Genomic DNA, 25,441 nt, shown 5'->3' on the forward strand with positions numbered 1-25,441 from the left:
AGTGATAACGAATAAGTTGTTTTCGTAATTAATACGCAATTTCTAGTAATATATTTCTTCAAGTTGAGATGCATTCGTCTGCATATTTCACACATGCTCATTGAATCTAATAATCTGACAACATTTTGCAGAAAATCGATGAGTAAGCACGTGGTATGTTAAACCACATTACATAGTAATTACTAAGTATTCATGATCAGTAGCGCTGCGGATAAATGTTCATAGTTGATCTATTGAAAGCGATATGGGCGAAGCTTGCGTGAGCGGCGACAAGTTTGAATTTCCTTCCTAGGCTGTTCATCGACAAAACCAAACAGACAAGTGATCTATCTATCGCGGTCCGCCAGCAACGCAACACGACGTGTGTTCTGTCGCTCGGAACATCTGCCGTTTTCATTTCTGAAAAATTAGTGTAAACAAAAAATCATTCATAAAAAATAATAATAGCAAATCACAACTGGAGTCAGATGTGTTAAATGTGGTCATCACTGAGACGAGATTAGAACTGTAGTCAAATTTATGGTTCATCTTTAGAACGTTTTGTTCATGTGGGTAGAAAACCGTGACATCAATACAGAGGGTGTTATGGTTGTTTGTACAATGGACCGTGGATCGTGTGTCACACATCTACATACGTATTTTCTCGTGTGTGAATTGATATCAGAGTATCCGAATGTGTTGGCGTTTAGGAACGTCAGTATATGCTGTGTTGTGGGCTGTATGTACAAGGGGAAAGCCGTGGGCGAAAGCCGTTACAGTCGATTTCACGAATACGTTTCAGAACGTGCAATGACACACGAAGTCATTCAAAGGTGATCAAACTGGCGAAAACTAAAACACTGACAAATATTAAAATATAAACAAATTTCAAATCCGAATGTGTTATTGCCAAATTATTCCTTGATGACGTTATCGGGGTGGTTTGTTTGGGCGTGAAGTTAAAATTCAAGTGCTGGCTACGACTCAAATATGTGGGACAGAAAGGCGCGCGTCTAAACATAGCATAGTGTGCTAAATTACTCATACTGTGGGTAGGAATTTGTGGAATTTTTAGAATTCTTTCTTAAGTGTTACACCTCAAAAGGACACTGTTGATTTTGCTAGGAAACAAAACAGCAAAGCATCCGCACGAAGCCATCACAGAGACTCGATACCGTCAAACTCTGGAAAATGTTCGTGCCCACTGATGTTGACCGTCATGACTCACGCGGTCGCAAGGCGAGCCGGAGAGGCGGCCCAAATCTTGTCATTGATTTAGCGTGATGGTGAATGAAAACAAAAAATACTATAACATGCATGGTTTTATGTGACAGTCATTCGTGGCACGGTGTATTTGCTGCTCTTTTCAATGTATCTCCCTGGTTATCAACATACTCCGTTGCTATAGCGATCAAAAGGTAATGGCGACGGTTTGCGTAGACATAACTTGAGTAGCGCGTCTCCTTCAAGTTGACGTCAGAGAGTGAGTGACTTACGTAAAACACGCCATATTTGCTCAAATATGGACAAAAAGAGATTGTCGACATTAAAAATAAATGAAAACTGTTTGCATAAACTATTTCTTATGTGAGCAGACAGACATCGCCTCCACAACCTGCTAAGTGACGTCACTGTGTTTGGGCTCAACCGGGTATAAAGGTCAGATACTGGATTTAAAGTGGGCTTTCAAAGACTGCCCAGAAAAACAGGCTTCATCATGTAGTTAAAATACTATTAACAGAATTGTCACATCGTGATCTGCCTAGCGAATAAATAAATAAATAAATAAATAAATAAATAAATAAATAAATAAATAAATAAATAAATAAATAAATAAATAAATAAATAAATAAATAAATAAATAAATAAATAAATAAATAAATAAATAAATAAGTAAATAAATAAATAAATCAATTAATTAATTAATTAATTAATAAAAACTCTACACTTTAAGCAAAAATCATATGACGCCTCAATCTGTTGAAAGCAACAGCGCTATTCTCTAAGAATATTACTGTACATAGTTATTTTTAAACAACTCGTCACTTCCGCTAGAAAGAAAATACGGTAAAGTCACGAACATAAATCATAATTTATAGGAATTAAAAGTAGGTTCAGTGACAAAAAACATGAATGTTTGTAAAATCGTGACTGTGACAATTACACCATAAACGTTATTGTAACTATAGTATCGGCACCGATCTAATTCTCTGCACGCGCGTTCTTATGTAACCAGTTTGTACTGCCGCGGCGCTTGCCGCTCGACATGATTCAAGGATCTTCTTTTGTTTTCGCATTACGTAGCAAATGTGGGAAGCGTGCCCCGGTCAATGTCATTTATTGTCCTCTTTAGTGTGAAAGAACGCGACCAGTGTTTGAAGAGTGTGACCGTTTACAGGGGATGAAATATAGACAGAAAATCAAATACTAGTACCTCAACAAATTGAGTCGGTACCAGTTTGCACATACGGATACTGATTGGGTTGACAGATGGGAGACGAAGTAGATAGGGAGACACATTACTGTCGTTTTAAGTGAAAAATATAAATATCTGTTGTAATTAGCAAACCATGGAATCTTCGTGAAAACCACTCTTTCAAGAAACTGTATATGACAATCACAAGTTAAATATCAAATAAAACGTGAACTTCTATTATAGGTCGGATTTGGAGACGTGTCCGGTCTTTTAAACGATCGACTGCGGTTTGTGTGGTAATCAACAAATGACAAAATTCCGTCAATGCTGTGATTAAGAAAAATAATAGAAAAACGTAGTTTCAATGCTGTCGTTGATTGCAGAGATTAAATAGACAAAATAATGTTGTCAATTTAGGCCAAGCTACATTTGTATAGAGCTCTGCACATTACGGACCCTACTTTAGAATTGACGCGACCGATCCATTGTTCATAAATTGCTTTGGGAAGGGTAGCTCAGACAACCCATATTTTACATATATAGGACCCAGGGAGGTCAACCCGAAACATTAAGCCAAGTATCCTTTTCTATAGACGCCAATACTGCCATTATGTACTGAACGCAGCTTTTTTACAATTCAGACTTTGAACTGTTTGGTTTATTTTTGTAAAGAAAATCGGATATAATATTCACGTTGTGCGTGATAAGTCGTGTATGAGCAACGCAAAGTTCGTCTGCTAGCTAGCTAACACCCCCAGTGATAGTGGTCGAGTCTCGTATAGGATTTCTTGAATGGCTTCGAATTCGGCATCGCACTGCTGTTTATCATACGTGCTCTTTTAAAAATATTATTGCTACTCGATTGGTACGATTGCATTACTTGTTCAATATTTTGACGAAAATCAAGAGTTCTTAGCGTGTTCTCGATTCGTAGATGGCCAACATTAGCTTGTATTGGACGCGGATGTTTGGGACAACGGGTGACCAGGTCGACTGCTTTATGCATATTAGCCAGCGTTGAGAAGTCATTGTGTGAGTGGGAGTGATTGTGGGACACTACTATACACACAATCAAGCAGTACACATCGTAGCGTCGAATTCCGGCCGATTTCTACAATTGTTCCAACCCCTGTCGGGGCTGACCCCGGTAACACAGGCACCATAGTTGTATTCCAGCATAGTATGGGGGATTACGTGTCCCCCAAAAGGCGAGCCATCGTGGATCGTCTTAGAAAACGGATCGAGTTATGCCGAAGACACCACAACATTTGCCAGGCCCGCTACGAACGTACACAGGCTGCCAGGTTCGAGCAAGAATCACACGAGACATATCTGCTGCATCGGCGTGTCCTCGAAGCTCGGGCCAAAAAACAGCAGAAGAGTTTAAAACAGGAGCCTGGACAAAACAAGGGAAATTCTCGGTGTGATGCTGGCAGCAGTAACAATACTGGTAGTGGAACGGGGAGCGACTGTAATAGTAATTTACGAAATCAGTTGTTGACGGTAAGATATAATGCACAGCTAGCTGCCTATTATAGTGTTGCTCCTTTATGTTTATTGTCAGTCTGAGCGCTTCATAGCGTTCGACTTTACACTTCGATATTTTCTCACTGACTCCGAAAATGCTAGCGGAAATATACGCAACCCCTCCCTAAACACGACGTCGTTACAACGGTGTTCCGCTTTCAGATCGGAGCGATCGGAAATGGCCCTTAGTTGTGGAGGCCGAGTCGAGGAAGTCATCTGGACTTGTTATGCAGTCAGATTGGGCTGCCATTAGAGTGTGTCGATACCTTTGTGTTGCTGGCGGCTCGCGTTTCCCAAGCACATTTCCACGAGCCGTCTCTGATAGGGTAGACAGTTTCGTTTCAATTTAGTTGACAATTTAACAGGTCGCCCAGGACATCGACGGTATTCATCGTGTCCAGTGTCGTGGGTCCGTGTCATTGACATTAGATCACCGATTTGTTTATATTGCCGAATGATTGGATTTTCCCGTCGTCGGCGGATTGACCTCGCTATCTCGGTCTCTCTAAAGTGGGTTCACTGCTAAATATCTTCACGTTGTTATTAACGTAAACCCAAATAACGTTCTTTTGTCAACAGGGGTGCTATAATGGGTGCGAGTAAATGAGATAAACACTTTAAAATTAAAACATCATCGCTTTATGTTTTTGACGAGTGTGCGGTGCAAATTATGGTAATTTGTTTTTTTGTACGTGTGGGGGTGTTACTCTTTTCTCGGCGTGTGCTTTATGAAAGAGTTTAAACGGGAGTTTTTAATTATCAAGAATTTTCACTCGCCACATTTTGAAACACTATCAAATTACTGTGAAATTTGACCAGGTTTGTCCGTGCGGTGTAACTGTGTTCTAGCGTGTATCCCAAATGCCTTGATTCGCCGTGTCTCCGCCGTGGATGCAGGGCCTCCCAGTGTCGCCTGTTGTTCGCAGACTGTCTGTCTAAATTCTCTTGAAAATAATTGACAGTGTTACATTATTAAACCTAGCGTAGAATGGATGTGTAATGAAATGTTCGCAAAATGACCTGCAATAACTTTTCCCTTATATTTAATAAAACATCGGAAAAGTGTGGCGCTCTGAAAAAGGTGTGGGTACAGTCATCTGCTGTGCTATAAAAATCCCAATTTAGGTCAATAATGTCATTTTGTTTAAAAAAAAAATCCCCTGTAGCAATTGAAGCAAGATAGCCGAGAACAGTGAATAAACCTGTCTAAACTCGTTATACTAAAACCTTCGGAATTATTCATCCAATTTTGTTTTGTCCTTGGTGCTAGCCAAAGAGAGGTCAAAATGTAGCTCTTCTATTCTATAAAGAAAGTGTTTGAACCACCATTTAAAATATAGCAAATTATATTTTCAATACTATAGTTTTTTTTTTCAAAAGTATGCTCTCTAGAGTAAAATTAATTATTTAAAATTAAAATATTAATTAAAAGCAGGTTTTTTATAATTATCTGTTCACATCAAAAGATGTTTTTCATATTGAAAAATTGTAAAATGTAAAAACTCGTAACGTTATACAACAAATATATTTACATACCTGGGAACTAGTCTATGTAAACTTTGCAATTATATACCTTTAGTATTCTTTTTAAAAACACAAGTGTCAGTTCCTTGGTAGGACAGCCATGTCAAGCACTATTGATCCTGGCCGGCTTTGTGAAGTTCCAAGCCTAGGGGGGGCCATTCAAATGTCTACATGCCACAAGTTGGTCGAGAATGCAAATGGACACTTTTTATAGCCCCTGCGGGCAACCATCGGAGACATGCACTGCCTTAGATGAAGCTCCTCTAATATAATAGATGAACGGTGAAAAAAACTGATGCCATTTTTTAATGTAATAATCAGCGTACTGGTTCATATATTGCTGTTAAGACACGGACGCTTTCGAATTTTTTTATAGCTTGCTGAGCATTCATAAAGTGACTGCGACAATTAATGTACACATACAAGGCCTGAGAGTACCTATTTCTCTGCTGAATTATTCATCACAAGGAATGCTAAAATGAAATGTAACAACTACCATTAATGTGTAATTTGAGTTCTGAATCAAAAAAAAGTTCATTATTAACTCTGACTCTTTTTCCACGGGTCATTTATTTTTAAGGTCAGTTTGGGGAGACAGTTACGGTCAATTAATGGTTGTCATGACAACCTCTCAAGCAAATTGACTCTTGACATAAGGACTATATGTCTTTTAAAAAATACAAAAAATTTGATGTGGGTGACTTGGTGTCAGAGGTCACCCGTGCACAAGCGGTGGCCTCTGATGGGGCAGGTTTTTTTAGCTGGTAACCAACCACATTCAATGTAGTTGGAAAATTTTAAATTAAAGAATGGACATCCATTGGATTCATAAAATGACTCCCTTATTCAAAGTAAGTTGAGTAACACCTTGTGGGACAGACCCAGATTTATTGTTTCACTTCAACTCACATAGTTGTGAAAAATTAAATGCAATTATTGCCCAATTGTTCAATAATTTAATTACCACAGACCAAATATCCCCATTCTTAATTTATAATGGGGGATATGCTGCAAAAAATTTGAGATCATGAATGAAATGAACATTTTATTGTTACTTAAAAATATGTGCGCAGTTATTATAATTGTTCTGTTCAGACTTTAAATAAGTTGTCATGGAAACACTCCTTGAATAAATTCAAAGACTGGTTGTCGCTGTTTTCTCAGTATGGTTCCTGTGCTATTAGATTGGAGTACTTGATGTGTGTCAGAGGTAATTGGCAATTATATGATGAAAACTAATTGAGGAAATATAAGTTAAAAATTGACACTTTAAAGGCCATTATCTATAACTTTTCAACTTGAAATGTTATTTTTACAAGGATATTGGTTTTTGAAATGTTCATGACTCTGGATGTTTCATTCTCATTGATTTGAGAGGTCACATGACCATAAAAATTATTGTTGTGAGGTCAGACATAATTAATGATTTGTTTCTGGTCAGCACAGGCATCTGTTAACACTTTATTTTATTTCTGCCAAAGTACTGTGAAACTGAAAGAAAAAACAGTAAGTAAAAAAAAAAAAAAAACAAGACAAAAATGCATGGCACAGTCTCAGGACCAGTGATATAATTTTTTGGTGAATTGGTTTTGAGATTACGTGTCTGTTATAATTGGTAGACAAAATTGTTTTGGTTCTTTTGGAATTAACAACCTAACACTTGTCATCTGTTATGTCAACTGTATTAACAGCACATTTACATATAAGTGCATGTGCTTTAAAGAGATTGAATAGTCTTAAAAGATGAACTAATGTTTGGAAACCTTGTCTTTAATAAAAAATAAGATGCATGGTTGTTGCCCGGTAATTGATTGCCGTAATTACATGCACGTTGGCTTTAAGTGGTGATTGTGTATACTTGACGTAACTTTACATACTAAACGTCAACCATATCAGTATATGAGAACTACAAGAATTGCACTATCTTTCCTTTTATCATAGTAAAGACCGCAATTTGTCCCAATATGCGAGTCCCGTCATTGTTATTATGAGTCCGCGAAGCAGACGCCAGTTAGCGTGATCCATGACTCTTGATATGAACCGGTACTTCATTCTTTGTATGCTTTAAATAAACATAACATAGACCAGAGTATGCTAAATGAGGATTTTTTGCATTCTTTATTTGATTATTGTATCACTGTGTTTCCGACTTTCTTTGCTTATTACGCGCTCAGGTCCCTAAAGTGTCACAGATAAATATATGTGTGCAAATGAACTGCAAAATCTTGTTTATGGCATTTTAAAATTTGCAGTACTGTCCTGTCCTGTGCAAAATAAAATTTTACAATATTTTGTCCGGTATCACTTACTTATTTGCACTCAGGTTCAAGGAATATGCTAATTGACTAATTATATATGCACATTTAGCTTACACTTAACAAGCATTCACATTATTGCACGAGGTTCATAGAATATGCTAATTGGCTAATTATATATGCACATTTAGCTTGCACTTAACAAGTATTTAGACTATTGCATGCGAGGTTCATGGATTATGCAAATTAATTTGGTTTTTGAGATAGCTTAGCTTGAAATGCAGATTTCTTTCTACTGTAATAGGTTTGGGAAGTAGAATTTGGAGTTTCTTGGAATTTACTAATTATACAACATGGTGCACATGTAGACAACACATATGTACACACCAATAAACATAAGTTTGTAGTCTTGATTTTTGTACATACACACATGTGATTATTAATTCCATTTATTCACATCACATTATTCTTAAATTTTTGTTCAAAATCCAGTCCTTGTTCATTTTGGAGGAACTATTTAGTCAAAATAATCTAATGTTTGTCGATACAATTTAATTTTTATTTTAAATTCACAGCATAGCTGGTCTATAGATTTGAATAATATTGAAAAGATTTCATATTATATTCAATAACAATTTCTGTTCTTTTGTGTATTGTTCATGTTTGTTTAACCTCAACTGTCAGTTACTTCATGTCTGGTAAAATAGTTCTCCTGCGAATGTTTTCTTTTTTCGTTTTTGCTGCTCTACCATTCACCCGTTCTCAGAGATTTTATTGGGAGTCATTTGCTTGTGTTTTTTCTGTGTGAATGTTAAAACAAAGACATTGCATTTACTTTGCTTTCTCATAAAACAGACTTTTGTAATATCAATTAGAGGTGAATGATTGAGGTGGGTACAGAAGGGGTAGCCTGAACGAGAAGCAGCAATGCTAGAAAATAATAATCTGCAAGAAATAAAAAAGGATAAGACTTTTTCCTAAAAAAAATTCTTGCCTACCCAACATCAGTCATAGCTACCTCTAAAAATATAATGGTCCTGCCCTGAGTGATCTCATAAAAAATAAATCAAGTCTGTATAACAATGAAAAATTTTGTTTTTCCTACATACTGGGCATTTCCACATCTAATTTTGTGACAAGTTTCGGTATTTATTTTAAACAAAGGAACAAAGCTCCCATCATTTTTGCTGAGCACATCAAATGGGAAACAAACTAATATTGAACTGTTTTGAAAATTATGGCAAAAATCAATTGATTAGATTTATACTTCACACATTTGCTGGTGAGGGAAATCAGGATAATCCAGTGACTATGTAGCTTTCGGCATGTGATTTGTGGCATACACAAGTAACTGTAAACAGCTGACTGTTAACAAATTTTCAGGAATTTTTTGTGAGAAAAAATATTAAATCTACTTTAGCTAATCAAATTGTAACAACATCAAAATTCTTATTTTTTTTTTATTGATAGAACATTTCACAAATTATGACTTCAGCTGATTGTTGAAACATAATTACAGAGTTAATAATAATGTTCATTACGTTACCAACCACAGAGGGCCAAGTATTACTCAACACGCTTTTTAAGCCTACTGTATCTCTGCATTCCTTTTTTTTTTTATTTTCATGTGTAATAATAATAAATAATTTTTATTTTTATATATTTGTTTTGAGTTGGGACGGAAAATTTAATCTTTTTAAATGGCAATGACATTTGTTTCCAATCTTATTGCGATATACCATACAAAACAATGCATCTGATACTTCTTTGGGGAAGGGGGGGGGGCAGGGTTACAGTGCTCCACATTTTGTAAGGTGTTTAAGTAAATGAATACTATGATGTCTGGGTGATAGTATAACATTCCTAAGTCTGTTAACAATACAATACATCTGACTACCAGCAAAATAGTTTACATCATAATGTTTTGTTAATGAAATGTTGCTTAATTTGTTTCCATGTATTTTGCTTGCAAAAAAGAACTTCTCTCACCCTTTGAAATCCTGGTGTGGATGAAAATAAAACATGTGTTCTCTGTGATGTGAATTCATACTGTAAAACACATTAAAATAGCTAGATACAATTTTAACGAATTTGACTCAATGCACGAATTAAAAGAATCCTAATTAAGCTAAAGTATCAACTCTCTAATTGTGAGAATGTACTTTATTTTAAATAATCATCATCTTGAATTAGCGAAATTATGGATTAGCTAGATTAACTAAAATAACATGTCATGGCTTAAAAAGACTCGTTTTACAGTAGTTTATCAAATAGTGTTGAAATAACCATTTGAGCTTGTGTCAGTTTTTGTGATGCAGCCAAATTATTTGTTATTTTCTTTTACATTACCTGCTGAATTTTAATATCCCAAACCAGTAGATGTGCACATTTTTTTTTTCTGGTGATCACAGAACTTTATTGCAGTCATTGTACTGTACTATTTAAAATGGTTAACCAACTCACGACTATGGTATATCATTCCAATAATATACTGTTAACTAAATCTTTGAAAATTTTATTTTATTTTGAATCTTTAAAATAGAAAGTCACAATGACGTTTGTAGCACTAGCAGTAAACATTTCATTAAGATCCTAAAAACGGCGAGTCACAGTCATAAACAATATATATTTTTCAGTAATGGTTGTATATTTGTATCTGCAAATTCCTTTACTTAAAAGAAAAAATCACTGCTACAGTAGCATCACACCTACATAATCTAAATCAAGAAGGGGAGAAAAAAAAAAGTTTCTTTCAAACAAACCTGACCACAATTTACTTCCAAGTGGTGTTGCAAAAAAAAAAAATTAGTAAATGTGAACCCCCAAATCTTCACCCCCGTCCACCACTTTTGAAAGGTCCATCCTATATTAAAGTACCAAAGCACCCTAAAATCCATTTTGCTTTGCTGAAAGCAATTGGCATCTTGAAAAGAAACCTAGAAAGGAATGCTAGTTTTATTAGAAAATGTAGGACAAGCGTGTGTGTGTTATATTTGCTTGTAATGAATGTAAATGTACAAGAATCTACTTTAGATGTGCTCAAATCAATACATTATAAAGTCTTCTTATATTTACAGAATTCTGTTTTCACAACTCAATTCATTTCATCGTTGGTACATGTGTGTATTAGAGCAAGCTTTAATTTTCCCTGCTAAATACCATCACAATTTAGTGACTTAATTAAGAGATGACATTTCCATGAAAAAGTCATCGTTTTTAGGATGCAATTAGAAATGTTCACTGGTAAAATTTTAAAATTGTATTTTTTCTGAAATGTAAAATTCATGTAAATTAGTCCATGGTAAAATTGGAGCATTTTAATTTACATATAACTGAAAGTATTTGTTATATTTTATTGTTTTGTTTTTTTATAATTTTAAAACATTAATGATCTAAAATTGCCACATTGTTTTTCTACATGTACGTGTATTTCAGGACATACTTTCATCAAGTTTGTATCATAACACAACATTCCTAACAAATCTACTACTTTTCTATTGCATATCCTCATATTGTTATTTTTGAAACACCCCTTCCATAAATGGTATGTCCTACCTGGTTTAATTTTAATTTGCTATAAATCACTTGAAAACCTGTCATCAATTTTAATATTTTTTCTCCATTAACTGCTAATTGGAAGAAACTCACTGGACACCTTCAACCCCTGTATCTCATAATGGGATGTCCCAAATGATTGCAGTTCAATTTTGTTGCCTGATCTCAGTGTGCTGTCATCTGCGCTAGTTTATTACACTGGCTTGGCATTAATACTATATGCAAGTGATTGACGATTTCATACAGTACTTGTCACTGTTGCTTTGATGAATATTCTAATTTACTTCAATATGGATAACCTTTTCTGAACATTCTGGAAATTGGAAATGGATACGTGATTATGCTAATTACTGTAAAATACTTTATTTTAGCGGAAATAAATTTTCGCTGAAAAGATATTTTTTCTGTTTTGTATAGAGTTTATTTTCACTGATTGTTGATGAATTTAGTGTAAAATATAGGAAAAATGGTATATTCACTTAATTTTGATTTAACGAAAATAGTGAAAACGAATTCTAAGTGAAAATAAATTACTTTTCAATATATTATGAGTACCTTTAATTATTGCGAAAAACACAAGTTTTTGACAACAGTTAAATTTTTTCAAAATAATGCCTTCACTTTAGCGTAAGTCGTGATGTAGATATGTACATTGCTCTGCATGGGTTACATTTATTTAATAAAATATTCTATTTTGGGAAATGTTTATCGATGACTGGACCTAAAAATAAAAACATTGTAAACAGATGCTTTATTTATACAGAAAGAATAATAATAATAGAATAATAGAATTTATATCGTGGTGCAAACCACACAACAGAACAGGACATTTGTATGTGATGCCAAACCACACATAGAAACCTTAAATTCATTTTAAGTGGAACATGAGAAACTGGAATCAATAACCCCAAACATATAATTAAATTTATTCTGAAGTACCGTATGATAGTCACTGCATGTACAAGTGTTTGACTGGTTAGCGAGCTAATCGTTCCAAATCATAAGCTCATCAGAATTATGAGAGTCAATGTAGCGATTATTATAGTTGAATGTGATATTATTATTTTCATGGATTATTGACTTGTAGTGATAGTGGATGAAACGGTGATCATGTTGCCCAGCTGGTGTATGTACACCATTGTGTTACATTTGTATTATTAAAATTTACCAAAGCCACCAAATGCAGAGGCTTTTGTCAGACCTTTGCAGTAGCCACATGGTAACGCTGCTTTCTTGCTGTTAGACAGAGTGTTAATACTTTTGAAATGCCTGATCGAGTTCACAGATTTTTGACAAAATGGTGATATTTAAGAAGATTCTTTTCAAGGAGGTGAATTATTCATGTTGAGTGGCTGCCCGGGGTTTTTTGTAATTTGCAGAAAAACAATTCAGTCTATTAGCATGATAATGCTATTGTGTTTGGATGCAAATTTTTTGTCCTCTGTTGCTAAGGGAACAGTTGGTTGATGATTTCAGTATTACAATGAAAGCAATGGATAATTAAATCATGCAAACGCAGTTCAAAACGTGTTCATTTATCTGCCAGCAACCCTCCCAACAACGTGTACTTTTGTTGAACTCAGGCTTAACACTTGCAAAATACACTTTTTGACAACACATGTTTTTCTTGGCCCTGAAACATCTGTCTTATCCTCTACTTATTGATTACTCCAGAGTATGTTGTCTTTTGTTGCAATTTTTTGAACATAATTAAGAATGGCATGCAATTAATATTTTTATTTTCACCTTTTAAAGATATGAAGTTTTATAAAAAAAAAACTTAAACCAAAAAAGTGTTAATAAAACCATTAAAGTCATGCTTCAGTTCTGAATATTAGTAACAATTTCCATAATATATTGATTTTTAATTTCTAGTAGATGGAATAGTTGTGTGCAAACATATAAGTAACAATACTTACTGTTAAAGCTGCTATTTATAACCAGTAATTGATGACATTGAAACTTTTTTTGAGGAAACTGACTAACATGTTTTGAACCGGTTGTTATTTTGAATAATTTTTTTTTCTGCTACTCAAGATAGCCTTAAGAATCCCTGAAATTGCCCTGTGGGATCATATTGTTTTTTCATAATTGTTTCCGTGTTTTGTTTCCTATTTTCACACTTTCTAATTTTTATGACATTCTAAAATTATCTAACCACTGACTAAAAAACACTCAAATAATTCATCTACACACAACAAATTTACTTCAGCCAACGTGCGAAAAAATAATAATTTGTTGATGGCTTATTCAAGGATTAGAGTGATTTGTTGTGAGAGTAGGCTTGTGTGGAGAGCATTCCTCTTCAACTTAAAGTGCCTGTGAAATTCTCACCAACACATTTGTGTGTTTTTTTGGTTTCTGTTTCCCTGAATTACTGGAAAACTGATGAAAATCTTATTTTTATTGTTCAGAAATCAACAAATTTTAAAATCAATTGAATGAGGAATAAATTTTTTTTTTCGGGGTGCAAAAGATTATCGAATGATTGATTTATTTGATGGCGTTATACCGTATGTGAAAATAGAGTAGGTATCCCAATACACAGATCACTAAAATATGATCGCTGCTTAGATGGCTAACCGGCGTTGGTAGGTGAAATTAAAAACTACATATCAAAATAAATTTTGGTAACATTTCAAATGATTAGTAAATTTTCGCCTTTACTCTGAACTGAAATATGCAGGGAACTTGAGTAGTGAAATTCTGTACTAGGTTTTAATAGACGATGTTTTTGGAAGCAACAAGAAAAAATAAAACATGCAAATCTAATTTTGAGAATAAAGTTTGTGCTCTGAAAGCAAGTAATCTTCATCTCAAACAATTATGTTAAATGTTCATTAGATCCGATTAGAAATCTAATTTTACACAATAAGCTTGAGATATTACGCCCCAAATATGACACAGGGTCAAATGATTGACCAATGAAAAACATGCATTCACGTATCAGGTCATTGAATGCATAGATAGACTCAAGTTTCACTTTTCAAAATGGCAACCATGCTATCACAACCTTACATATTTTCTCGTGTTTGCAGAGGAAAGGTTACAATCTAAGCATTGCCTTAAAAAGCAAATTCAATAATTATTATTTCGGTCACACGTATCAGTGTTCTCCACAGAAATTTAAACCACTGTGGCGGTAAAAATTTGCATATTTATTTATTCTGTTCTTAGATATATAATTGTATTCATTTACGAATAATTGTTTTTGGACATCTGTGTAACATGTGTTTCCCAGGTACTTTAATGAAAGCAGCTGGAAAAAAAGCTCGAACGTCCAGCACTTATAATCATGAGGGTTCTACAGTTTTCAGGGATTGTCTTCTCAATGGGAAAGTGCAAAGGCATTTAAAAATCCTGAATAACGATAATTAGGGTCACACTTAACGTTGGAATATGAATGTACATGTACTCTGTAATACCGCTGGGTGGTACTTATTTATTGTTGATGGAAACTGTGGTTGAATAGATGCAAATACAGTAGTATCCATGGTAATCTAATAATCCTGTTTGACGATCTGAATTTCACTCGCGTTCTTAAGATGAAATTAATCAGTTCTTGTTGATGTCTTGGACTGACTCTACTACATTATTGAATTTGACAAGGTGTGAGCAGTTTGTGAATATGAAGCATTTGTAAGTCTGACTACCTGACAAAACAAGCACAGTATGCATGTGCATTTCATAACAGCCCTCCCACTCACTAATCTATTTACCCAACCCATTATTATTGCTCTTAGCTGTTTATAAAAGCAAACAAATTGTTTCAGTTTATTTTTAATAATGTTGGTTCTTATTTTGAACTGGAGATGCTCTATTCTTTTCTTGTACTGCCTTTATCAAAAAAATAATCTTTTTAAATGTCATTCTGGTTTGAATCTCCATCAAAAAAATGTTTGGCTATTTTTAGAATCAATAAACATGATTTTTATTGGTAGATAGATTGCTTCTATTTGCATCACTCAAAGGACAGTGGTTGCTGCACCATGTCGTGTTCAATACATGTTCCTTATATCATTACACATATAATCTATACATTGCATTAAATAATACATTGTTTGTTGCTATACTCAATGACTATCCTGTGAATCTACTCCTAAATAAGATAAGGTAATTTTTTTCTATTTAAAAGAATACATCATTTCATATATTACTTGCAGTTATAAATAAACTTGTTTGTCAAAAAGACAGAAATGTTGTGGTATATATACTGTGGAATACTTTATTTTCGTTGGAATTAATTTTCACTGAAAAGGCATTTTGGGCGTTTTGTATGGAATTTATTTTCACTGATTTTTGATGAGTTTAATGTGAAATGTAGGAAAAAAAGTATATTCGCTGGATTTTATTTTCACGGAATCATCCTTTCAGCGAAAATAGCGAAAATAAATTCCAAGCGAAAATAAACTATTCTACAGTACTCAACAATTTTTAAATGTGATTTTAAAGGACATTAATATAAGGCCAAAAAAAAACATTGTTGTTGCGACTGACTGAAAAATATGAAATATTGGGTCGCGTTTTTTTCCCCACATACCTCGGCTATTTAGGATACCCTTAGTTTTCACGAGTTTAAAAAAGAATAAAAAATCCGACTGACCGACCCAATTGTTAAATTTTCCGACTCGAGGGCAACATAAGTTGTTGTTTTTTTTGGGCTAATACTGATCGAAAAGGAGATCCCTAGAAATTAAATACTGTAAAATATTTTATTTTTGCTGAATGGATGTTTCAGTGTAAATAGAATTCAGCAAATATACTTTTTTTCTTGTATTTTACATTCAACTCAACAAAAATCAGTGAAAATAATTTTCATACGTCACACCTAAAAAAATTTTTCAGGGGAAAATTAATTCCAGCTAAAATAAAGTATTTCACAGTACTGTCAATACGAAAATAAACCTTGCAGCTGACTTGTTACTGTTTACTTGATTTTTGTGTGTCCTGAAATTTATGCATATTCATTTAGTCTCACAAACATAATTCTTTACATAGATCAAAAAACAAAGTTCATGGCATTTAAAGTTTAACAATAATCTGCCTAAAAATTAAAGTCTATTTTTAATTTTAATTTATATTAAAATAGTTTGTTGAACGCATGTTATGATAAGCCTTTTCTGAGGGGGGGGGGGCTGTAATGAAATAAAATAAAAACGATCAAGGCCCCTGAAACCCACTTCATTAAATACATACACACCTAAAGGAAACAGTATACTGTGTATGCCTCTGACTAAAAGTTAAATCAACAAAAAGAAATACCGTGGTTAGTTTCTTTATCAAATGTTTTTATTGCCAACTGAGAACAATTGTGGAACATTCCAAATTGTCACCTAAAATGAAAAATGCTCCATGGCTGGTATGTTTTTTGTAACGACACACACAGCTTACTAAGATGCATTTTTCTACTTAAAATCCGCCAACAATTGCCATGTTGTCTCTGCGCTGCAACCCAATACAAGTTATGAAATACACACCAACCAGTCCATCCATATATACATAGTAGTTGCAATTATTTCTCTGGAAAAATTTTCTTTTTTGAAGCCTTGATCCCAATGCTGATTCTTTGTACTTCTGAAAATTTGTGTTGTTTTTTTTCGGTAAAAAAAAATGTTAGATTAACTTAAAAAAACCTTCCTTAAGTCAACATGTAATTTTGTTTAACTGCTTAAGTTACAGCTAATAAACTTCTAATAATTTTAATTTAACTGTATGTTTGGTGGTATGTGCATGGAAATATGAGGTGCTATCACTGCTGTCTTTTTATAAGTCAGTTTTGACTTTTCAGAAAGTTAAACAGTGGTGAAATAAAAGAGTCGAAAAGCTGGTGCTGTCATACATTCCCAGGGTAGCAGGAGGTAATCACGACCGCTTTCAAAGTAACAGCACAGCCTCCCCAGTTGGGTGCTTGTCTGTCGGCTTTGTTTGAGTTCGTCAATATAGTTTGAAAGAGTGCCAAGTAATGTCAACAGAGATATGTTCATTGTTTTCATTGTTGGCGACGGGGCAAGGGAATAAATAGCGGTTGTTCCTCGACAAGATTTTCTCCTTTTGTTGTTTTCCTACTACTTAAATTTTGCCGACATACGAATGAATTCATTTGACATGGATATTCTGGGTAAATTTATTTTTGTTTAAAAAAGGGGAGGGGGATTTAATTAAACCTTACCTTTTTTTTTTTTGTAAATTATTTCCCAAACAAGTGAATAGGTCAATACCTGAGAATAACCTTCATTTCACATACACCTCTCACCACCACCCCTGAACCCGCCCCCACCCCATCCGACCCAATGAGTGACAAACCCTGTTCTCTCCCTCAAGTGAGTGACAGAATTACTGCTTTGAAAAGACATTATATGACTGTATAGTACAACTTAATTGATTGGATAATAGTGATTGAATTTGTTTGTTGTCTGTTGTATGAACCAATCAGATATAGCGACTGATAATCACTCATGGGATGTAAATGATAAGTTAAATAAAACAGACAGGTATGGGTCAGGAAGTCGTATCAGACTGTTGACATAATTAATCTTTGCCAGACACTTAAGTCTTTTCATCAAAAGGACGAAAAATAAAATTTTATCATTGAGTGATTAAAAAAAAACACTTTTGACTGTAAATGTACATGCTAGGGTGGGGGCTATTTGCATTTACATTATTGAAGCTGGTTTCTACAGTCAAGGGATTTGGTGCTACATAACCTGAAAATAATATGCATTTAAAATTCTAGTTGACTAATACGCAATTTGCACCTTTCGGATTGGCTCCAGTGTTACGGTAAATAACGTAATCTCGTTTTCATCATTTGCATTGAGTGCGCAAGCGACTGATAAAAGAAACACAATCTTTAATGTTGAAGTTAGCGTATCACAGCATTATGAATTGTTAGAAGCTGCTTGTGTGGCGAGACTGTAGGTTAGATGTGTTTAATTGTGTACTGATAATGACGGAGGCCACTCACGGGGCATTTAAATAACTAACCGATTATTATATTAAAGATTCTCCGTGACAACGGTTATGGTACGATATGGAATTTCATATCTCACAACTGTGAATTATATTTTTAAGACTTTTGCAAAGGAAAATATGTGAGCTTTTTTTTGAAAGTAAATTTTTATTTTGTGCTAATATTATATTTTTTTTGCTCAAACACAATCGCCATGTAATTTTAATATAATACAAGACCCTTGAGGTTAAGTTACTACCGATATTCGCAATGTAGTCAGAAACAATCTGACAATGCTTGTCAGAAGTAGATCACAATTCAGAAATTAAATCTAAATTGAAAAATCTATTTTGATTTATGTTTAATGTTTAAAAAAGAGTTACTGGACTGGCAAGCATATTAGTAATATTTCACTGATCATATTTCTTTTTTAATAGAATCTAGACGAATTAAAAGTATTGAAGGATGATGTTGCATCTTTCCCGTATGGCAATTAATTTTCAGTGAAAAAAAGAATATCAAATTTCAAACCGCTGGGATTTTTTTTTGTCTTGAAAATCACAAAATTTCGTTCTCATTTTTTTTTATCACATTTTAGCGTGATGTTATGACAATGTATATATGTGGTATACCTGAATAAACTTTCAAAAGATTTAGATTTGCAGAACTGAGAACAATTAAAATTTTAATTAAAAATGGAAAATGTCAAGTTCTCAAAAGATAAGACTGTCAATAACTTTGGTTGCAAATACAACTGAAATATAAATTATTTTGAAGTCAAAAGTCCACTATTATTGTACGAATATTTAAATTAAAAACAATTTATAAATATTAATTGAACAACTAGTACTGTAAAATACTTTATTTTCGCTTGAAATTAATTTTCCCTATTTGTGCTGAAAGAATGATTCAGTAAAAAAATAAATTCCAACGAATTTTCAACTCGTCAAAGACCAGTGAAAATAAATTCCATACAAAATAAAGTATTTGACAGTATTTCAAGAATTTGATTGACGATTGTCGGTAATACTTTTGTCTATAAAAGGTGGATGAAATTTGTAGGTATACATTATAAATATGAAGAGGTTTTCTCTGATTTTTTTTCACCGCACTAGAGGTAATAGTGAGAATAAATGCCAAGAGAATTGAAACGCAATCTACAATCATTAATCTGATTCAAACTGATGAATTGTATAGTGCGCTGTTGTCAACATATTGATGTTTTTAAAGTAATTTGGAATATTCAGACATGGTCAACTTGGAAGTGAAAATTATATTGTGAATATAAAAACTCCTGACAATAGTCATTAGTAACGGTGCTTTGATTGATCTCACTAGATTGACAGTCACTTTATCACTCTACTGCTAAAGTAGAATCCATCAAATTTGAGTTTGTCCCTTAGCAATCGATTTGGTCCCTAGCAACCGATGGCATACTGTCCAGTCTTTTATGGCTTCAGGTAGTGTAGTGTTAAGCTGGTCCCAAGCAACCACCAACACTCACCCACTTATATAGGGGTGATTTCATGAACTCTGCCTGACACTCAAATGACTTTGGGTGAAGTTGCCACACTATTTACAAATAACTGCAGAGTTTACATGCCGAAGCAAATTTTGCTGAGCTATAGTTTCACATTAATATATACCTAAAATGTTATCTTTGGTTTGCAAAATTGATATTTTATCACATTTTACAGCAGAGGTTATTCAGATTAGTACAATTTAATTTGACTTTTTACATTTACTGGTAAATGCCAAGAAGGGTGGATATTTTTTTTCTGTTCAACTTTGAAATGTTGACGACATTTGTTCACCTTAATATAAAATTTTTCTCTAACATAATGAATTATTTTATGCTTTTGTATTCCCAGTCACATTTATTAATTATGTCAGTGAACTTTATTTATAATTCAATTTATTGCTGCGGAGGATTTATTACACAAGTATGAAGCAATTATTTATATCATACATACATTGTATGTATTTGTATATTCTTGCTAAAAATGTATTAATTAATAGTTTAAAATATTTTATAATTATCGAAAATTAAAAAATTCCTCATTTTTTTATTCCAGGAATTAAAAGTTGATATTTCGTCATGTATTGAGTGTCCTTAATAAATCCTATCACACGATTCTATCTTGAGTATTTGTGGTTATTTGTGTTGAGAAACAAGGTTGAATTGTTCTGCACAGGAAGTAGTGAGAGAAAGTATTAAATTAGAGTAGCAGTCTGATTTAAAACAGGGACTCATCTCCAATTTGAAAATCCATTTACGGGGTTTAGTCCCCCAATTAATGAAAGGAAATGGCGTGAATAGCTGCTGAATAGAATAATTCACGCACTTTTGAAAACAAATGTACATATTCCTTTCATGCTGAGGTATGTGCTAAGAAACAGGAAGTGACATCATAGTTGTCCAAGCATGTACAGACATATAGGCAGTATAGTTGTACATCCTTCCAGTCAGTATGACTATGTCTGCTGTAGAGATGCCATCATAGTTTGCAAAGCAGTTTGTGTTTTATTGAAGCATGACTGTAGGTTTCCTGTTTACTTCTGTTCTGTCAAAGACCTTTAGTTTAGGTCTTTGGTTCTGTTTAGAATTATCTGTTTTTGAGTCTGTGTATAGTGTCTATTGTATCAACTTATGATACTTTATATTCCACAGAAATGTTTTTTATATATTTGTTTACTAATTTATTGTTTTTATTATTTTTTGCAGCAAAAGATTTTGAAAAGGAAATTAGAAAGTGGTAGTTCACCGAAGGATAAGTTAGCGAATGGAGATAACGTACCTCTTCGGAATGGTTATGACTGTGTCTCATCACCAAAGAGGTCGTGTCCACAGCAACCAGGTCACGGACTGGTCAATCAGCCAAGTTTGTCTTTATCTATTGTGCAGCAGACTAATGAACAGACTATACAAACAAACGTGGATGTTACTGTACAAACAACGATTAAAACTCATCCCAATCAACAAGAAGAAGGCAGTTTAGGAATGCCGACTGAATCGAGTATGAACAATATGCTTTCTAATTCCCATCATAACGGACAATGCCCAACAGACCATCAACAAGTTCCATCACCGTATCAGAGCTCGGAAAATACTCAACTAGTTGAATGCAAACAGGAACCGTTTCTTAACTCTTGTGCAGGGAAACAGAAAGATGGGAAAGGAAACGAATTAGATCTAGATACGCTGCTTGGCGGCGAAATAAACTTGAATGATAATGATTTCCAGGCAATCCTGGATGAGTTAGCCAAAGATCCGGACAGTCTGGCTAAATTGGAAGAGGATCTAAAACATGAGGAAGAAGGCTTGAAAAAACAATTAAGCGATCTTAAAGATCTTCAACCGGATAAGTCACCTTCAAGTGAACAACAAGGTGAAGGAGTGATGAAGCAGGAACCCCAAACTCCTGCTCACTCCAATGCATATCGGCCCACTGCACCCAATGCAGGCATGCCAATCAACACTTTTGCTGGGAATTTAACCCCACCTGCCTCCAGTATGGATTTCCAATTACAGGATAATGGTAATATGAGTCGAGCTTCTCAACTGCAGCTCATGGCGGCTCAACAGCAGCATCTTAGGCAGCAGCCGCAAGGAAATATGAAATTCCCATACAATCCAATGGCTTCTGCTAACACTATAAAGTCTGAAATGCCATTGTTTATGCAACAAAATCAGCTGTCATTACAGCAACAACAACAACAACAACAACAACAACAGCAGCAGCAGCAGCAGCAGCAACAACAACAACAACAACAGCTGCAACAGCAACAAGATTTGAAAATGCGACAGCAGCAAATGCAGGACCGTAAACCAATTTTGAATAATAGTGGGACTGATCAGTTCAGTTTAAACAACACAAAACCACTTTCGCATTTACCAGATAGGCATGAAGGTGCCTCGCAGAATAGTATTGCAGCTCTCAGAGGAATGCAGGCAAACAGGAGCATGCTCAGTGGATTCAAACAGGAAATTGATGCTGCGCGACAGTATCCACAGGGTTTTCCTCCGAATCAACAACAGTTACTGCAACAACAACAACAACAGCAACAACAAAGTAGGCTGCAACAACATTTGCAAGAGCAACAATTGCAGCAACAACAACAACAACAACAACAACAGCAGCAACAGCCACCTAGAACTCAGTATGTGGCTTTGCCTCACCATACTACAGAAGAAGAACAACAACTGAAACGCCAACGGCAACAAGAGTATATTCGACAACAAGTTATGTTGAGGCAACGAGAAAATCATCGGCTGCAACAAGAACAAAAACTTCAAGAACAAAGACTGTTACAGGAGCAAGAGAGATTACGACAAGAACATGAACAGTATCAGAGATATATTACAAGGCCACCACCTGAATATACCAGACCAGGGGTGCCTCCACCTACTCAAGCTGGTGGACAACAGCCTAGATTTCCTGGAAATGCTCCAGGTATCCCACGAACTTTGAACCCAAATATTCGACAGATAGGGGGCAATAAGCATTATTCAATGAACAATACACAAGCTGTTGGCCAGGTGCCTTACGGCCAACACCCCATACCTGGTCACACTATTCAACATGCTACAAACACAACTCAAGCTAGAACTCACTCACCTTTGAACCCTAGTCAGGTGGCTGCTGGCACCCAATCACAAATGATAGCTGGTGCAAACCAGCAGCTGAACGTAGCAGGATCAAACCCAGCCATGGCGGGCTATCCTCGCTTACCCGCAAGAGCTATGGTGCAGCAGCAGCAGAAGCAGCAGCAACAGCTGCAGGCGAGGCAGCAGCAGTTACAGGCACAGCAACAGCAGTTGCAAGCACAGCAGCAACAACAGATGCAAGCTCAACAATTGCAACAAGTTCAACAGCAACAACAACTTCAAGCGCAGCGGAATATGATGCGACAAACCCCCGGGTTGGTTAATCCAGGTCCAGGTCAGAACACAAACATTATCAGTGGGGGACCAAATGATCCTTTAGGACCTTCTGGTTACAATGGCGATGCTCTTCAGCGAGAAAGAGCATTAAACGTTGCTTTAGCAATGAGTGGAAATGCCTATGCAAAGCAGCAGCAGCAACAACAACAACAACAGCAGCAACAGCAGCAACAACAACCGCCGTCACAAGCACCAATTAACCGCTCAGGTGGTGAATGGAACAGAGGTACGCCACCCAGGCCTGGCAGTAATTTTCCTTCGAGCCAAACCCAGTCACAGAGATCAAACAACATCACATTGCCCCCAAATAGTAACTATAGTAATTCCAGAGTAAACAATCCACAGAGTTTCCATGAGAACACTCTCAGTGCCCAACAACAACAAAAACAACAATATAAATCACAGTCAAATTTAGGTCAAAGCATGGCAAGTCAACCGAACCAGATGAACTATGCATTACAGGGACAATTAAACCAGAGAGGTACACAAAGCCGGGTTGCTATGCCAACTGTGACTCAACATAATATATCGAATACTAGTGCTAATCCAGTATATAGCAATGCAAACAATAGTGCAATTCAAACCACAGATTTTCCCCTTGGTGATGATCTCCTAGTAAACTCAGCATTGGGAAGTGATTCCGATATCCTGGACTCTCTAAATAACTCGGACTGGGACGAGATTCTTAATAAGCTTCCCGTTTGAAACAGTATTGATACCTTCCACCCCTAAATTTTGTATGGTATCAAAGCAAACTTGCTTCATTGTATGAACTTATTGTACTTTTAGCAGAAACCCCAATGTATATACACTTTGATATTATCAGTTTGCAATTTTATGCAAATTGGATAGATTCGCATATGTAAATATTATTTCTATTTCTTTCGTTTTATTGAAACTTTTTTCATTTTTATATATTATTTTTTTGTATCAGAGAGGACCAAAAACTGAATTTTAATTTTGAAAACTGTAGCTGTTTGTTTATTTATTTTTGTGATTTTATTTAGAAATGTGGTTTATAAAACCATTTGCTATGTTGCCATGTCTCATAAAAAGAACATATATTACTTCATATTTTTAATTTTTAATAATCCATAATGAACTTTTTAAAAGTTGCTATTGTTATTTTTGGGAGCCAGGAAACCAAGGATTTTTCAATCGACAACATTTTTTTTTTTCGAATCATACAAAAAAATAATTCTCCCTGATAGTACAGATTTACTTTCAAGCAACTATGCAAGTGACCAATCATCAGTTGGTATTACTTGGCAGTGTCCATTTTGTGTAGGGATAATTGGGTCAATCTGAGGGACTGAGCATACATGTATGTTGTGTAATCACAAATTACAGGAAATTATGGCAGAAATAACAATGGATTAATTCTATTCATAGCTAGTGATGGCAAAGTTTGCAGATGTAATCAATGTATTGAAATCACCTGAAAGAGAAGCCACGTAGAGGACATTTTATATTTAATTAAAACTTTTTTAAGAATGATTCAATCATATTTTTTAATTGCAAAAATTTATATATATTTTTTTTTCAATGCTTTTTTTAATTAAGCTAAATGTCATTTTTGAAGTTTGTAACATCCGGCATAAAAAGAACTTGCAACCTTGAGTTGATTTGGAACATATACTTGAAATAATTTATCTAATTTATGAAAGATTTTGTCCCATGATGCAATGTGTCTGTGATGTCATCAGTCCTTAAGATTACCTCATAGCAACTCTAAACCCTGTGATGCAAGAGCATCTTGATCTATTGAGTGTCTAGGGAATTTATTGCTCATACTCCGCTTAAATAAATCTGTAAAATTCAGAATTTGGTCGATTATACTATTTCATGCCGGGAAATATTTATATCCTATGACTGTTGGGTGACTGATATATTGTCAACCGCATGCAACCAATCAACACCAAATTTTATCGAAAGTAAGCCTCTTAATCTATAACTGAAAATATTGTATATTTTTTTTACCTATAAATAAAATATATAGAATGGACATGTGTGCTTTGTATTTTTGTGTCATCGAATACGAATATTACTCTTGAATTGCAATAAAATTAAAATAAACAGATATTAAGCATTTTTGAAGAGAACATATTTGTGTCGTCTGGCTAACAGATGATTTCATTGGATCGTGAATTTATCGTCGATCTCGATGTAAACCGTGTTTGCTTTTGATATATTCTGTGTGGTTTAATATATGTACGGTGTGACCCTGTGCGTACTGCTCTTACCCTACGTTGAATTTTAACTACATGCGAGGCTTTTAAACTAGCGAGGGA

General features: G+C 34.7%; 1 protein-coding gene across 2 annotated transcripts; it reads left to right on the forward strand.

Moving 5' to 3' along the window:
- Positions 1 to 3,175: 3,175 nt before the first annotated feature.
- Positions 3,176 to 25,155, forward strand: LOC100374523 (uncharacterized). Of its 2 annotated transcripts, none has more exons than XM_085497963.1 (2): positions 3,176 to 3,898; positions 20,931 to 25,155. In XM_085497963.1, exons 1-2 carry the CDS (start codon positions 3,578 to 3,580, stop codon positions 23,853 to 23,855), a joined length of 3,246 nt encoding a protein of 1,081 aa, XP_085354089.1. In that variant the 5' UTR covers positions 3,176 to 3,577; the 3' UTR covers positions 23,856 to 25,155. The 2 variants fall into 2 exon arrangements, with proteins under 2 accessions (XP_085354089.1, XP_085354090.1); XM_085497964.1 differs by lacking the exon at positions 3,176 to 3,898 and adding an exon at positions 20,695 to 20,745.
- Positions 25,156 to 25,441: the final 286 nt, after the last annotated feature.

The sequence above is a fragment of the Saccoglossus kowalevskii genome, chromosome 4, assembly GCF_978046115.1.
Source record: "Saccoglossus kowalevskii chromosome 4, keSacKowa6.1, whole genome shotgun sequence".
In the NCBI taxonomy this organism is placed as follows: domain Eukaryota; kingdom Metazoa; phylum Hemichordata; class Enteropneusta; family Harrimaniidae; genus Saccoglossus; species Saccoglossus kowalevskii.

Bases quoted from the DNA above. Each gene is read 5' to 3' on its own strand.
- LOC100374523 (XM_085497963.1), top strand. From the start codon at position 3,578: ATGGGGGATTACGTGTCCCCCAAAAGGCGAGCCATCGTGGATCGTCTT. The intron at 3,899-20,930 runs GTAAGATATAAT...TATTTTTTGCAG, and splicing joins TACGAAATCAGTTGTTGACG to CAAAAGATTTTGAAAAGGAA.